Below are 14,793 nucleotides of genomic sequence, written 5' to 3'. Positions count from 1 at the left end.
GGAGGCTAGAAAGCCAAGAAAAAGCCCTGGTAAGTCCAAATTAGGTTTGTGTTTCAAGCATAAGTTACTTACTGAGTGGAATCACTAGATAAATAGCTGACATCATCAAGTTGAACTTGCTCCATTTCATACCAGCCAGAAACACAATATTGTAACCTGCCAGCTTAATCTAATTTAAAATAATTAAAGTAAAATAATTTAACTTTTTAATAATAAAAAGTTAAATGATCCTCTTAAGGGTTTGTTTACATCTGTAATGTGTGTAAGAACGTGAGTAGAGGAGGCGTACATTTTGAATAATAATTGTTGAGAAATATAATTATTATATTTAGGCTATATGTCTCTTTAATTGTATATGTGAATATACCTGTGATTTATGTGTACAGATTTACCTTTGTTTGTTCACTGTAGTTAGTTATGAGAGCTTTAAGCGCAACTTTAAGCTCTCATACGAGTCAGTTAGCCAAAATGCAACCAGCAGTACCATAATGAAAATGCAAGAATACATTAATCGCACACAGTGGTAGTTTGTCACGTGCCTCCTCTGAAAACATACAGGTTTGGTGCTACTGGCTCCTGTCGAGGGCTGTCAATGGTGTCAATCAGTGGTAATTCTCTATGCTTTTAAAAGTGACTCATCGCAATGCACTAAGTCAACAAAGTGTACAAGCAGTACAGGATTAATTTATGTTTTTACCAGCTGGGAAAACTTTCTGAAGTGCTTACCAATCCAAGTTAACATCTTGGACTTAATTTCAACCTCTGTATGATGACTTTTGTTTGATAGCTGCTTGATGTGTCAGGATGTGTACCTGTTATCACTCTGCCTCACAATGCATGACATGATCCATCCCTTAAGTGTGCTTGCCTGCTTGTATGATGTGATGGATGATGGATGATAACTTGAATCTCTCTACTAGGCCTGCAACTAACGATAATTTCATTATCGCTTAATCTGCTAATTATTTTCTCAATCAATTAATCGTTTTGTCTTTAAAATGTCAGAAAATAGTGAAGTAAGCTGGTTACAATTTCTCACAGCCCAAGTTGATGTCTTTTGCTGATTTTTTCCAATCAGTAGTCTGAAACCCAAAGATATTCAGTTTACTATCATGTATGATAAAGAGAAACATTAAAGCCTCACATTTAAGAAGCTGAAACAAGGGAATGTTTGCTATTTTTGCTTAAAAACAATTATATGATTATTATAGTTGCTGATTAATTTCATGTTGGTCCATTAATCAGTTATTTGAACAATCGTTGTAGCTCTGCTCTCATCCTCCCCATCTCATCTGTCTAACTCTGCTTCTTTCTCATTTGTGTCTTTGGCATCTCAGTCTCTCCATCAACATATTTTCTTTCTTTCCTTCTTTCTTTCATCTCGGCCTTGCCGACATGGTATGTTAAATAAACCTTTAAGAATATACAATGTGCTGTAATCCAAGGTAGACTTGTATCGACTAGACATGACAGATTTCTGCTGATTCATCTCTTAAAATGCTGAGTCATGCAAATGTCGAGGGTCCCTTGAAGTGCTCTGGTGCACTATATCAACACCCCATTACATCTTCCTAATCTCATCTGTTCTCCCCACCAAAATGCAAAAGACTCACGCAGACGTGCATGTACAAATTCACACACACCTTAAATTCATGGCACTGAGAAGCTGTAACAGCTTAGCTCTGTTTAGGGTCGACCTTTTGTTCACTAAATTAGATTAGTGCCATTTGCTTTGTAGTTTAACCACATTACTTGGTTTTCCTGATATATTACTTCTGCCCTGGCCAACTGTAGTGCATGCATGTGTGTGTCTGTGTGTGTGTGTCTGTGTGTGTGTTTCTGTGTGTGTGTTTCTGTTTGTGTGTTTGTGCCTCTGTGAGTGTATCTCTATTTTCATATGTGTGCACTTGTGTATGAGTAGGGGTCAGTGGGAGTGGTGGGTATGTAAGAGAGTGTCCGCCAGTAGTCTATATATAGCTCCTCCCGCCTCCCCTCGCCTCTCTCTCGGGGCAGTGTTGAAATTCCAACCCAACTCTTCTGGTCAGATCTCCACAAGGAGCAGACTTTACTTAACTGCTACTGACAACTGAAGGACAGCCACAAAACCACTCTTAAAGAAGCACTTTATTTCAATACAAACTTTCCAATGGGCTTCAAGGATTCCAAGGTCACGGGAGCTGTCGTACAGAGACGTGACGGCAGGCTGGAGGTGGAGCAGAAGCCTAAGTAGAAACTGATAGTTGGTCTGTAGGCTCATATACCTCTCAAGCATGGGGCCCTACACAGCCTCTGATCTACCCAGGCCTCTGCTGGATCAGCGCAGTGGAACATTTCTCTATCCCAGTTGGTAGAGTTCACTCACAACGGAATAAGTTGGTTGTCTCCTCTGTTATTTGAGAAGACACTTTGACACCATCTCTTCCTCTGTGATTGCAACACTTGCAGCTCTGAGACGTCAAGTCGTCTTCACTTGGGCAGTTTCACTCTGGCTATGGCTCTTCCGGTCTGTGGATACAGCATATCTTTGTGTTTCAGTTGGACTGAATGCGGGATGGAGCTTTAATGCTGCTGCCATGAGAGTTTCCTTTCTTGCCTCAGCCAAACGACTTTAACTTCACCTCCCTATCATTTTTTGAAGGATGGAGCTTCACACTTTTAGCTTTGGTTAAACCAGTCTAGCGCCTAGGCCAGACATTACTGCGATACTTACTGTCATGGTGGAGTAGATGGATAATAAAGACAGACTTCTGTGCCTCCAATCTCCTGCAAGGAATTACTTTTATTTGTCAATCATGGGAGCTGTGTTTTACACCCTGTAAACTCTTCCAGTGTCCCAATCCTCCTCCATCCCATTGGTTCTTCCCATTTTACCCACCTCTATCGATTGTATCTGAGTGTCTTTGCCTGGCTGTCTGCACCATGGAAGTGCCAACTAAATGGAGCAGGGCTAGTGTCATCAGCTTCATCAAGGGCCTCGGTAAGCGTGAAGGGTGTGTGTTTATGTGCACGCATGTTTGCGTCTTGTGAGTGCTCAGGTTTCACACAGACAGGTTGCTGTGTATGAGGCCTGGGGTCCTGTCAAGTCAGTTCAAGTCAGTTTTGTTTATATAGCGTCAAATCCATAACAGAAGTTATCTCAGGGCACTTTTCATACAGAGCAGGTCTAAACCGTACTCTTTATAATATTATTTACAGAGACCCAACATTCCTCCTTGAGCAGGTACTTGGTGACAGGTAGAAAACCAGAGTCTTGTATTCCAGTAGATTCCTGCCTGGGAATTTGTATCTATGTACACCCCCCCACCAGTGAGGTCAGGTCACGTGGTCATGAAAGGTCAGTGAGAGCTGACGGAGTTGTTAACTCATGCACACTTGTCACTTCTTGGAAATGCTCTGGTAAATTATTGCTTTGTTTCACCTTGTGGAAAAAAGTATTTTTACGCACCTTGTTCTCTTCAGCATGTTCAGGGGAATCAAACACGCAAACACTTCAGTCACAAAAGCCTCCTTTGATCGCTATTGTTGCAGCCGTTGCTAATACTCTACTCTAACTGCGGGGGAAGTTGCGTGTTGGGTATGTCCTCGTAAACTTTATTGGTTATGATTCACTGGCAGTAACAGTAGTCCATAGTGCAAAATGCTTACATTTTCTACAAAGTCTTGCAGTGCATAGTCAATGATGCTGAGGAAATATGTGGTTTCTTAATGTGTTGAGTTTGTTCTATTTTAAGGGCATGTCAATATTCTTAAAGACTCATGACAGGAAATGCCCCGTCTGTTTCGGTCTGTATGTCTGTCTTTCCGTCTGTTGTCTGTTTCTCACTCATTCCCCTTCTAGATGCCAACCACTCCCTGTCTGTCGTGTGTTTTGTTTATCATTACGTATTGCGAGAATTAATAGTGCCCAGTTTCCCTTATGATGTAATCGAAAGGCGTAAATGAAAACATGGACTGCAGAGCAGACACTGCACGCACACACACACGTGACACACACGTGACATAGACACACACACTGACATAGACAAATTCTGTTTGTTCATTAAGTATGAGGTTTATTAAGACAACTGCTTGAAGAGAGAGGATAAGGCTCTGTTTCTCAGCTGTTTCTCTACAATGCAGGGATGTTTTTGTATGAAAATAACACAGTTGTAAGAGAACTAGGTGAAGAATTAATAGCTGTATATCAGACAAGCATAGGAAGTGTTTTCAAACTGTGAGGGGGGAAAGTGGAAGGAGGGGTGCGGAGGGACAGACATGAGGGTCAAGTCTATGCTGGTGTTCTGAAAACATTTGAAACTTAGTTATTGTAGTGTATTGATTTGGCTGTTTATCGACACAGTCAGCAGTTAGAGGTGCAGCAGTCCTTGTGACACACAACTCAACTGGAGGCAATTAAGGTACTTTGGAACCCGTAGTACCTGATCGCCAGAATTTCAGTCAGAAATTATAATCCTTCTCTGAGCCTAACTCACTCAAAACAGAACACTCAGACATGATACACATATTTTTGCATTCATAAATCTGCTGAGAAATCACAGAAATGAGATAGTCCTTATGAGTCCAGAACTTGCCTCAAAATCATCATGTTTTTAAGTTTTCTTCTGTATCTAAGTATTCCACTTTGCATCCATTTCTACATTGCAATTGCCAATAGATAATTCTGCATACTTTTAATGGTGCCAGAATGTTTACAAAAATAGGCGTAATAAAAACTAAAAGAAAAAAAAAAAACACTGCTCAAGTCTAAATCCCTGTCAACATTATACTTCCTGTTTATGTCCCACAAAATCCCAACATTACGAGTTAAACAGTTCTAAACTTAAGATCATTAAATACGCCTCAAATAGAGGCAAGGCAAAAAATAAAGATTGGATTAACAAAAATATGGCTCCCCTCAGACACTGATGTTATATCAGACTTTGAAAACCCCCACTTTAGACTGATGGACCCGTCCTAACTCTTCCCAGCCTCTCCAGTGGGACTGAAGCCACCACTCCCAACAGTCAGTGGAACCTTGGGAGAGAGGAAGGGTCCTGTCGTCATGGCGCCTGTCAACGTGGACCCTGAGAGTAAGCCGGGCGAGTTCGTCCTAAAGAGCCTGTTCGCCAACTTCACCTTGCTCTCGGAACGCAAGATTCGCATCATCATGGCCGAACCACTGGTGAGTGACTTTGCATCGATCTCTCGTATTATTTTGTCTCTATTTCCCATGCCATCTCTCTCAGGTTACAACATTTTTGACATTTTATCTGATTGTGTTATTCAGAGTGGCTTTTTATGATGGTGTTTGTTGAATAAATTTTTTTTTTTTTATGTAGAGGAAGTGCAGTGTGCCTTACTCTTAAATAGTGCATACCCTGCATCTTGACTTATTTGTCTATTAAATAAGATCAAGGCCTTTGCGGGTGATTCACAATGCTACTGTATGTTATACTGCCTTTTCTACAATTTTCTGTCTAACCTCTGATGCATTTGTGGAGCAGCTGAAACTACAAAAAGTTTTTTACATCACATCATTAAAAATACAATTTCCTGTTGTGACTTCCAAATCCATAAGGAAAGAATATATGTGCTCTACCTATATGAAACGCATACACTTTAGTCTCATACAGCATCAAATTGTTTTTAAATTGCACATACACATACGTTGGTGGGATTTGATCAAAACAGATTAATGGTTTACCATGTAGATGTCTTGGGTTCCCGTATTTGCATTTTTTTCTGCTTTCAGGACTAATCAAATATGTGTGACATACTGTAACCAAACCATTAAGTCTCTGTCATTACCCTTTTGACTCACTGATAAAGTTCTCCACAAACTGCTTCTTTGGGGCTGGGGGTTTAATTAGGTCTTATTTAGCTCTCCAAATAAATCAAGAAATCAGAGCACAGTCTAAAATGTGTTGTGGTATTAAGAGGTTTAGCCTTTTATCTCATAAAAAGATTAGCCCCTAAGAACCTAATCTAATCTAATCTAAGGGAAGAAATCGGCTCTGGGCTTCAAACTTTTAAAAAAAGTTACATTCTTGTTACAGGCACTTTTTTCATTCAACACCGGCATAGGTTTAAAAAAATCTAAAGTATTTACAGGTATACAGGTTAGAGTATGGGGAGATACAGGCAGTTTTAAAAAATTCAGACAGGACTGATACCTTTGAGCAGTCTTGAGTTTTGATTTCAACAGCTTTGATGCTCACTATGTAAACACCTTAAGGGAAAGGAAGTTTTGTACATTGGTTGTCTGTAAAGGTTCTTGTGTAAAAGTCTTTCTTATCTACCTGCTTCTGTCTCTTCTGACATGAATGTTTTCCCCTGTTCTTGACGCAGGAGAAGCCACTTAACAAATCTCTGCAGAGAGGAGAGGACCCACAGTTCGACCAGGTGCGTACACCCCTGATATGGACACGTACTCGCCAATATGTGTCATACAAACCTAGCCATAAACATGATCTTATTTTCTTATGATTCACTTTCTCCTTTCCCTTTCTCTTTCTTCACCTTCACCTGCTCTCCCTCCTTCTGTGCAGTTGATCAGCAGTATGAGTTCTCTAGCAGAGTACTGCCTGCCGTCTATCCTGAGGACTCTGTTTGACTGGTACAAGAGGCAGAACGGCCTGGAAGATGAGTCCCATGAGTATCGACCCAGGGCCAACACCAAGTCCAAAAAGTGAGAGAACACAAACAGTACCCACACTCTTTTCTTCACCTACCACAGAAGCTGGAATAGATTTCGAAGAGTAAATAGTCACGTACTCATAAAAAATGTGGATAGTAAATTAACAACACAAAAAAACAAATCACCACCATATGTCAAACAGACAGGACTTGTTCACACTGTGCCTTTTTAAAACATTTTATTTATTCATGTTTCTCATATAGTTTTTTTCAACAAATTTTAGGCAGTAATGTCTCTTTTACTCAGTAATGTAATGAGGACCCTGAAAACCACTGGGTAGGAAAGTGCCATACTGACTAACTATATAGCCCTACTAACGTGCCACATAAACAGCAGTAAAAAAAAAACATCAGAAAACTTTTGTAAAATTATACTACAATTGAAAACAAACTGCGCAGGTTCTACAACTAAAGGAGAACTGAAAGTGTTGTCCTCTTTGCCGAAGCTTGTTCCCAAATAACAAACAAACAGCGCACTGAGTACACACAGTTATATGATGGACCACATGGTGCCTAGAATTAATTGATTAAGGGTAATTCAATAATAAGCAGATTTTCACATGTAACATATTCGCGTGCCGAGTGCATAGGCAAGAACCGGAGTGAGTGTGCACTTGGGGGGCCCATACTGGATCAACACTTTTACAGCGAATGTGACAAATAATTTTTCTGTTTCTCTCTGTCTGTTTGTCTCAGTGATGAGCAACAGAAGGACTACTTATTGGAGAGGAGAGATCTGGCAATAGACTTCATCTTTTCTCTAGTGCTTATAGAAGTTTTAAAGCAGGTGAGTCTCATACTGAACTGCCGTATTTTATGTCCAAATACTGTGTGTCTCCACGATATTAGCTCTGAGACGTCAAGTCTTATTAGCGTTTAAAAGAATCTGTCCTCAATAAGTATTCCAAGGGCTGGAAAACAACTGGCAAAGTAGTGTTTCTCTTTGTTTTAATCCGTTAATACAAATGCTTGCATACTGTAATACAGAAAAAAGGGTTAAAACAACCACAGGATACAATATGAAAATTTAATGGGCTCTTCTTTGATTAACAACGTGCTTGAGATCAGTTGTCCAAATGCAGTATTTTGCATTCGCAATCAATACGATTGCATATTTTCGATTAAGTTACGGATTCAAGGAAGTAGTGCACAATGCACACCAAACGCCCCTGACGTGAGCAGAATAGGAGGAAATTTCAAATTTTATTTGGACGCATTGTTCTAATTAAATGTTCCTATCCATCAAGTGACAGACAGAATTGAAAATAAAGTGACAACTTTTTCCTCTCTATCCAGATCCCCCTCCATCCTCTTTTGGATGGACTCATCCAAGAAGTTATAAACTTGGCCTTTAAGCACTTCAAATACAAGGAAGGGTAAGAACGATAACAGAAAGAAACACACAAACGCAAATAATTCACTTACGCATGATTTGAATGAAGCACAGCTTAGAGTTTCAGTGCATTACTGCCTTCACTTTTGGACCAACTGCGGGATATTCACATGCAGTTATGACCATCCACACGCATGTATGCACAGCTATTGCAAATTAAAGAAATGTGTGTATTGTTATCACAGTTCCACATCCGCAGTATACTTGGTGGATATTGATGTTTGTGTTTACCGCTTAGGTATCTGGGACCCAACACAGGCAACATGCACATAGTGGCTGACCTCTATGCTGAAGTAGTGGGCGTTGTAGCTCAGTCCAGGTACTGTAGACTTACACTTATTGTGCAAATTAATGTTTATGCTGCATATCTGTTTGTGTGTGCACACATTTGAATGTTTGTATATCTACAGGAAGTTCATGTATCTGTTGACATTAGGTTTTTTTTTAAATATAATGGATTGTGTGTAAATTTGTTGAGGTAATCTCCAGTCTGCCGCATACCCACACACGGGAAAATCTTTTTGTAATCAGGTCACGCTGCAGCTGGGGGCTGATTTGTCAGGGTGGGAGATTGAGTGTGTAGTTGCAGTAGCTACCTGTCCTCCTCCTGACCCCTTTTTCAGTGGAAACACCAATTACAAATGCTGTCTGTGGTCTGTGTGCTAGTAGTCTGGTTGTGTGTGTTGCACGCATGTATGTTGGTACATACATTTGTGTGCGTGCGTGATGGCACCTGAGGATAATGACACTCCAGATGACGCTCCTCCGCCTGCGTAATGTTGTGTGTGATGAGAGATGAGCGCTGTTCCCATTTTCAAAGAGGTTATTACTGTGATGGAGGAGGTGTGGGTTCACAGGGCAGCGCAGTCACACGTAAGCTCGAATGCGCGTGCGTGCCCACACACACACACACACACACACACAAACACAAACACACACGCTAACACTAGCTTAACCGCAAAATTTAACACAATCTAATAATGGATCAAAATCAATACTTTGCGATCTAGTTGAGCAAATGTCGACTTTCTTCTGTGTAGACGATGGGTTTTCCACCTATAGAGCTTCTTAGTTGATTTCTAACAGCCTTTTCAGTGTTATTTATATGGACTGCATTATTTACACACAGGTCTATGAAAATGTTGACTGCACACACAAACAATTTGAGCACAGACTTTGTTCTTATCTGTGTGTTTTTTTTTTTTCCCAGGCTGGTTTATGGATCACAGTGGTTATGTGTATCTTATTTAAACAGTCAGCACTAAACAGAAGGCTGATGACTGTTTAACTTACTTAACTGCTGTGGCAACCCCTGTGAAGCAAGCGAAAGCATGTGCAAACAAACACTAAGAGCAAGTGCACGCACACACATACGCACACACACGTACGCACTCCCTCCACATCACCCCTCCAGATGCCATTCTAAATATAGGCCTGCAGAGCACTGTTGGCAAAATCTATCTGGATGGGTGCATACACAAACACACATCAGCACACACACCCATGTGCGAAAGCAAGAAAACAGGTGCACAGAGGAGTAAAAGTACACAGTATTAGGAAATAAACAAACGTGAAAAAATTCTTGCCACTTTGTTGTAGCAATTCCACTAACCGGTGCCACCACTCAACCGAGACCTGGATATGACAACATTTACTAAAACTCAAGAGAATAGAGCGACTGTTTACATCTGGTCACCATTTTCTCGACAGGTTCCCAGCAGTGAGGAAGAAGTTCATCTCCGAGCTGAAGGAGCTGAGACAGAAGGAGCAGAGCCCCTACGTCATTCAGTCCACCATCAGCCTGATCATGGGACTCAAGTTCTTTCGCATCAAAATGTACCCGGTGGAAGACTTTGAAGCCTCCTTCCAGTTCATGCAGGTAGACTGAGTTGAAATCATTGGGTACCTTACCCGTTATTTACATGTCAAATACTTGCAAAGAGGCTCTGGTGTGGAATCTCAGGGAGTATTTACGGGACAGACGTACTCTTCCTCTGCCTACATTTCTGTCTGGAAGCAATTTAGTGCTATCATAGAGCTGTCCTGTTGGCTCCTGAGAAGTTCCACTGAAATAATTAGGAGTTAAGTGCAATGTTTATTGGCACTTTGATGGTAATTGCAGCGGTGAGAGTCCTTCTTCTCATTTCCTTCCCCGATAACAAAACAGGGATATGAACTGGTGACCTTGCATTCGCAGGATTATCATGTACATATACTGTTTTTTTTTTTTGCTTTGCTGTCTCTGACTTTGTCTGTCTTTCTGTCTCTAGGAGTGTGCACAGTATTTCTTGGAAGTAAAGGATAAAGACATCAAGCACTCATTGGCTGGGCTCTTTGTGGAGATACTTGTACCTGTAGCTGCTGTAAGTGCATTTCCTCTTGCTGCTCAGAGCAATACTCAGTTCACTTTTGCTTTTTTTGATTGATTTTAAGCCAGAGTCAGATTTTATTATTATTGTTTGTCTTTTAAGTAAAAGACATATATCTGTGTTTCTGCTGTACAGTATGTCTGCTTCTGTAAATATACATAGCTATATCTTAAAGTTAATGTAAATCTTAAGATCATGAATATATGGTGTCTTGTCTGTCTGTCTGTCTGCATCAAGTAAAGTAGAAAAAAAGACACAATTTTCTGAAGGGAAATGTCTAGGGATGTAACTTCTGCATTATTTGTCCTCCCTCAGACTGTGAAGAATGAGGTGAATGTGCCTTGTCTTCGAAATTTCGTAGAGAGCTTGTACGATACCACGCTGGACCTGTCCTCTAGGAAGAAACACTCTCTGGTAAGTTTCTCCTCATATTCTGTTTCATCACTGCTCATCTCTCTTCATTTCCTCTCCATTACCAGCGATTGTTGAAAGCACATTACTGGAACTCTCCAACATGTGGACTTTATCTCTCCATGGGAAGGAGACGGGAGTGCAGTATGCAGGCTAGTTTTTGAAGCGGTGCCAGATTGGCAGTATTTGCCCAAAGCAGTCAGGGCAATCAGCAAATTAGATGCAGTACATCTCCCTTATTAAGATAGCAGTCTCACACGAACAAGCATGCAATAAAACTACTCTGTTTAATATCAGGACCGGTATGAAAATTCCCCTTGCCACTGCCTGAAGGTTTTAACCATGAATGTTGAGGAAGTGATAAAATAGGTACAGTTTGTGACACAGGATTATCAAAATTTGACTAAACCCGTTCCTTACCCTGTTTCCTTACTAACCCTAACCCTCGTATAAAAACATTTTTGCAGGCAAAAAACCTGCCATTTCAGAAAGGTTTTTAAACTTGTTTCCAGTGTAAATGGACTTGTTTGAAGTATTTTCCAAACTCATGTTTAATTTTTTTCTATTTTATTTCTGTAACCTGTCTTAATCTCTCAATTCATGGATAAAAATTTTTAAAACAAGTTGATTTATATTGGTTGGATTTTTAGAAGGAATTGATTTAATAAAACAGATACCCCATTTACACCTGGCATTTAAATGTATTTTGGGTATTCGGATTGCAATCGGATAGCGCTTGAGCACATGAAAGTACAGGTGTAAACGCACCCAAGACGCATTGAGGACGGATTGTGATCCGATGGGCCAAACCACTTCCAGAGGTAGTCAGGGACGCATAATGACGCACACTGAACACAAGTGTAAATGCAGTTGCATTGTCAATCCACATACAGCGACTTTGTGGGCGGAAATACGTAATCGTGCGTGCCTGTTCCAAACCGGTGAGGTAGCAGCTGGGCATCCACACAAACCAACAATAACCTGCCTTGTAAGAGATGAATGGACAGACATGATAGGAATGTCAGTCATCTGGTTCATTCCCATAATTGTTATTTTTTTACATTCTGAGTGCCTGAGAGAGAGGAGATTATGAAATTTGAGAAAGACAGATAACAAATAACAACTTTTATAAGGAGTGACAGGTAAATGATGCAACCCTCAAACCTAGCATTTTGGAAACCATTCATGACAAGCGTGTACGTTACTCACGCCAATCATTAGCAAGTCATTCATGTTTAAGAATGATCTGCATGCAGACTTTAATGGCCTTGCCGGATGATTGAACAGAATAGACACCAAGTTCAGAATTCCTGTAAGTGAACTTTATGTTGGTATTCTTGGGGTGTTGATCTCTTCTCTAAAATTGTAATGGTATTGTTTTTGTTTTAATTTTGATAATAAAGTGAAGGAAGAAATCTGTTCTCAGTTCCACAATCATAAATGAACTAAAGTCAGTCTCACCTATTCTTCTCATGAAACCTACTGGCAAGATGAAGCACAGAGAAAGAAGTGTTATGCTTTGTTAAAAAGGCTTAATTCCAGAGGGGACGACATACAGTAGATGATTGAGAAAGAATAGGTTAATTAAGGATTTATAAGGCCTGAAACAAGTGAAACATGATTGTGAAAAAATGTGAAGCTTAGTCTCGCATAATGTAATTGCCCATGGTTATTAAATGACAAAGGAAGAGTTTAGAATTTAGATTTAAGCTTGATAAGTGATTCTCAGAGTTGACTTCATTAAAACTTTTTATGTCTGTAGAGCAGGTGACCCAAAAAGAAATAGTTTCAAAGTAATAAGCAGCATAGTTATTTTAGAAAAGTGGTGAGTAAAAAAGTCTGAATCTTTTATATTTAAATCCAGCGACTGATGAACTTTGAAATTGGATGCTCTGATACTTTACTACTTGTCATCTGAGGTGCCTGATGCAAATTTCTCCCATCTGTCCTCTCTCCACACCAGGCTCTGTATCCTCTGGTGACCTGCCTGCTGTGTGTCAGTCAGAAGCAGTTCTTCCTCAGCCGCTGGCACATTTTCCTCAACAACTGTCTGTCAAACCTCAAGGTCAGCCCTTTCTGTCCATACCACTGCTAATGCAAGCGTTAACACGGTAGGGATTATTTTTATAGGTCACAGGCAGTGTTAGGCTCGCACACGAAAACTATGTAGTCTGTGCAATACATTTCTCCCCATGGGGAATGATTCTGACAAAGTGACAAATAGTACATGCACGCAACACTGAACTTTAACGCGACAAATTGCTGCACTACGTCTCCAACTATAAAATCAAGCGTTGGTATGTTTTGCATCAAGGGAAACACTGCAGGTCAAGAACATTGTGATTGGTTGGGGACTTAAAGACTTCTGTTCAAGTTTGATTCATAATCACACTGTAAATGCCGAAAAAGCAGTGTATGTCATGAATACAGTAAATTATGACATGTCTAGAAGCTACAGTATGTAAGGAATGCCTGTCAGAGTACTATCACACCTCTTTCAGAAATTTTGTTTGACTTAGAGGAAACCCAGTGGAACATTTTTGTTAGGTGGAGGTATCTGAAATACTGTACTTGATGAAACATAATTTATTTTTTGTCTGAATATGTGAATGCAGAATAAAGACCCCAAGATGGCACGTGTAGCTCTAGAATCTCTCTACCGCCTGCTGTGGGTCTACATGATCCGAATAAAGTGCGAGAGCAACACTGGAACGCAGAGGTAACAGCCACATGTCGTTGTATTTCACACCATTAAAATGTAAGATGTAGTTTTAAACTTCTAATGTCTTTAGCGTCAATATGTCAGTGTTAACTTTGGTGCAATACATTGGTCAAACGATACTTCAAAGAAAAGATACTTCCTAAAATTGATGTGGAAATGATTTGTTATCATTAAAAGTGAAATATGTATGTTTCCTCTTTCTTGTCTCTCCTTCTTCCTTCAGTCGCCTGACGTCCATCACCTCCACTCTATTCCCCAAAGGGAGTCGCAGCGTTGTGCCCAGAGACATGCCCCTTAATATTTTTGTCAAGATTATCCAGTTTATAGCTCAGGTGTGTATAGCGCTGGCACACACTCTCATGGTACAAACTTGCATGATGTAGGTTGGTTCTCTCTGCTTCAGGTCAAAGGACATTAGAAATAAAGGGGGGTTTAAGATTTATCCTGAGTGACTCTGTGCTATCGCTGAATAAAAAAAAAACCCACTGGGAAATCCAGAATTCTGTCATTGGCACGGTTGCAGAAACTGGGCAAAAGATATTTTTTACATTTCACTAGAATCCATGATCACAATTGATTACATTTCATCTAATGGCTGTATGAGAGGTTGAAGCTTTGTAACTCATTCTATCGTCTTTAAAGTGTATGCATTCATGGCTCTTCAAGGCTTTGTGGATGCTGCTGTCACCAAACAGCATATATGTCATTTAGCAACTACTAGTAGAACCCCAGTGTGTGTTTTCATGAATCAAACATAGATAAAACGAATAAGACCTTACATCTCTTGTTTTGTCTTTTAATTTGCTTACGATTTATTAATCAAATCAGTTAAGTACTAAAATGTCCCACCGGTGACGCCAGATGTACCTGCTGCCTCAAACCGCATTAACTCTGAGATCCTGTAACACCAGTATGTGTGTCCTCTGTTCAGGAGAGACTGGATTTTGCCATGAAGGAGATCATATTTGACCTGCTGAGTGTTGGGAAACCTGCCAAAGCCTTCAGTCTCAACCCAGAGGTAAAAAAGAAAGCAGACACAGACATGCAGTTGTGTGCACTCAAATCAACCGTGTATATGTTACAAGGATGAGCATTCTAGTTTTTACTTGTGCTCTTCAGTCAGTGAGAGAGGTAAGGAACAGTATGCTCTCTGTTGGAGCTTTGCCTTATTCAGCATCACTGAATTATCGAATATGTTTTTAAAATCCCAATAAACATTTATA

The 14,793-nt window shown here is 40.2% G+C and overlaps 1 protein-coding gene across 1 annotated transcript in view; it reads left to right on the top strand.

Annotated features, from left to right (window-relative positions):
* The first annotated feature begins 2,028 nt into the window (after positions 1–2,028).
* Positions 2,029–14,793, top strand: part of fryb (furry homolog b (Drosophila)) — a 39,595-nt gene continuing 26,830 nt past the window's right edge. Inside the window, 14 exon segments of the mRNA XM_040151572.1 lie at positions 2,029–2,977; positions 4,968–5,161; positions 6,328–6,381; positions 6,528–6,667; positions 7,372–7,462; positions 7,972–8,051; positions 8,307–8,387; positions 9,779–9,947; positions 10,339–10,431; positions 10,753–10,851; positions 12,812–12,913; positions 13,464–13,567; positions 13,794–13,902; positions 14,502–14,588. Of these exon segments, the coding sequence (XP_040007506.1) occupies positions 2,920–2,977; positions 4,968–5,161; positions 6,328–6,381; positions 6,528–6,667; positions 7,372–7,462; positions 7,972–8,051; positions 8,307–8,387; positions 9,779–9,947; positions 10,339–10,431; positions 10,753–10,851; positions 12,812–12,913; positions 13,464–13,567; positions 13,794–13,902; positions 14,502–14,588 (1,461 nt within the window). The 5' untranslated portion in view covers positions 2,029–2,919.

The sequence above is a fragment of the Xiphias gladius genome, chromosome 17 (assembly GCF_016859285.1).
Source record: "Xiphias gladius isolate SHS-SW01 ecotype Sanya breed wild chromosome 17, ASM1685928v1, whole genome shotgun sequence".
NCBI lineage: Eukaryota > Metazoa > Chordata > Actinopteri > Istiophoriformes > Xiphiidae > Xiphias > Xiphias gladius.
The sequence above is the reverse complement of the archived record's forward strand: the minus strand, read 5'-3'. Positions and strand labels throughout refer to the sequence as shown.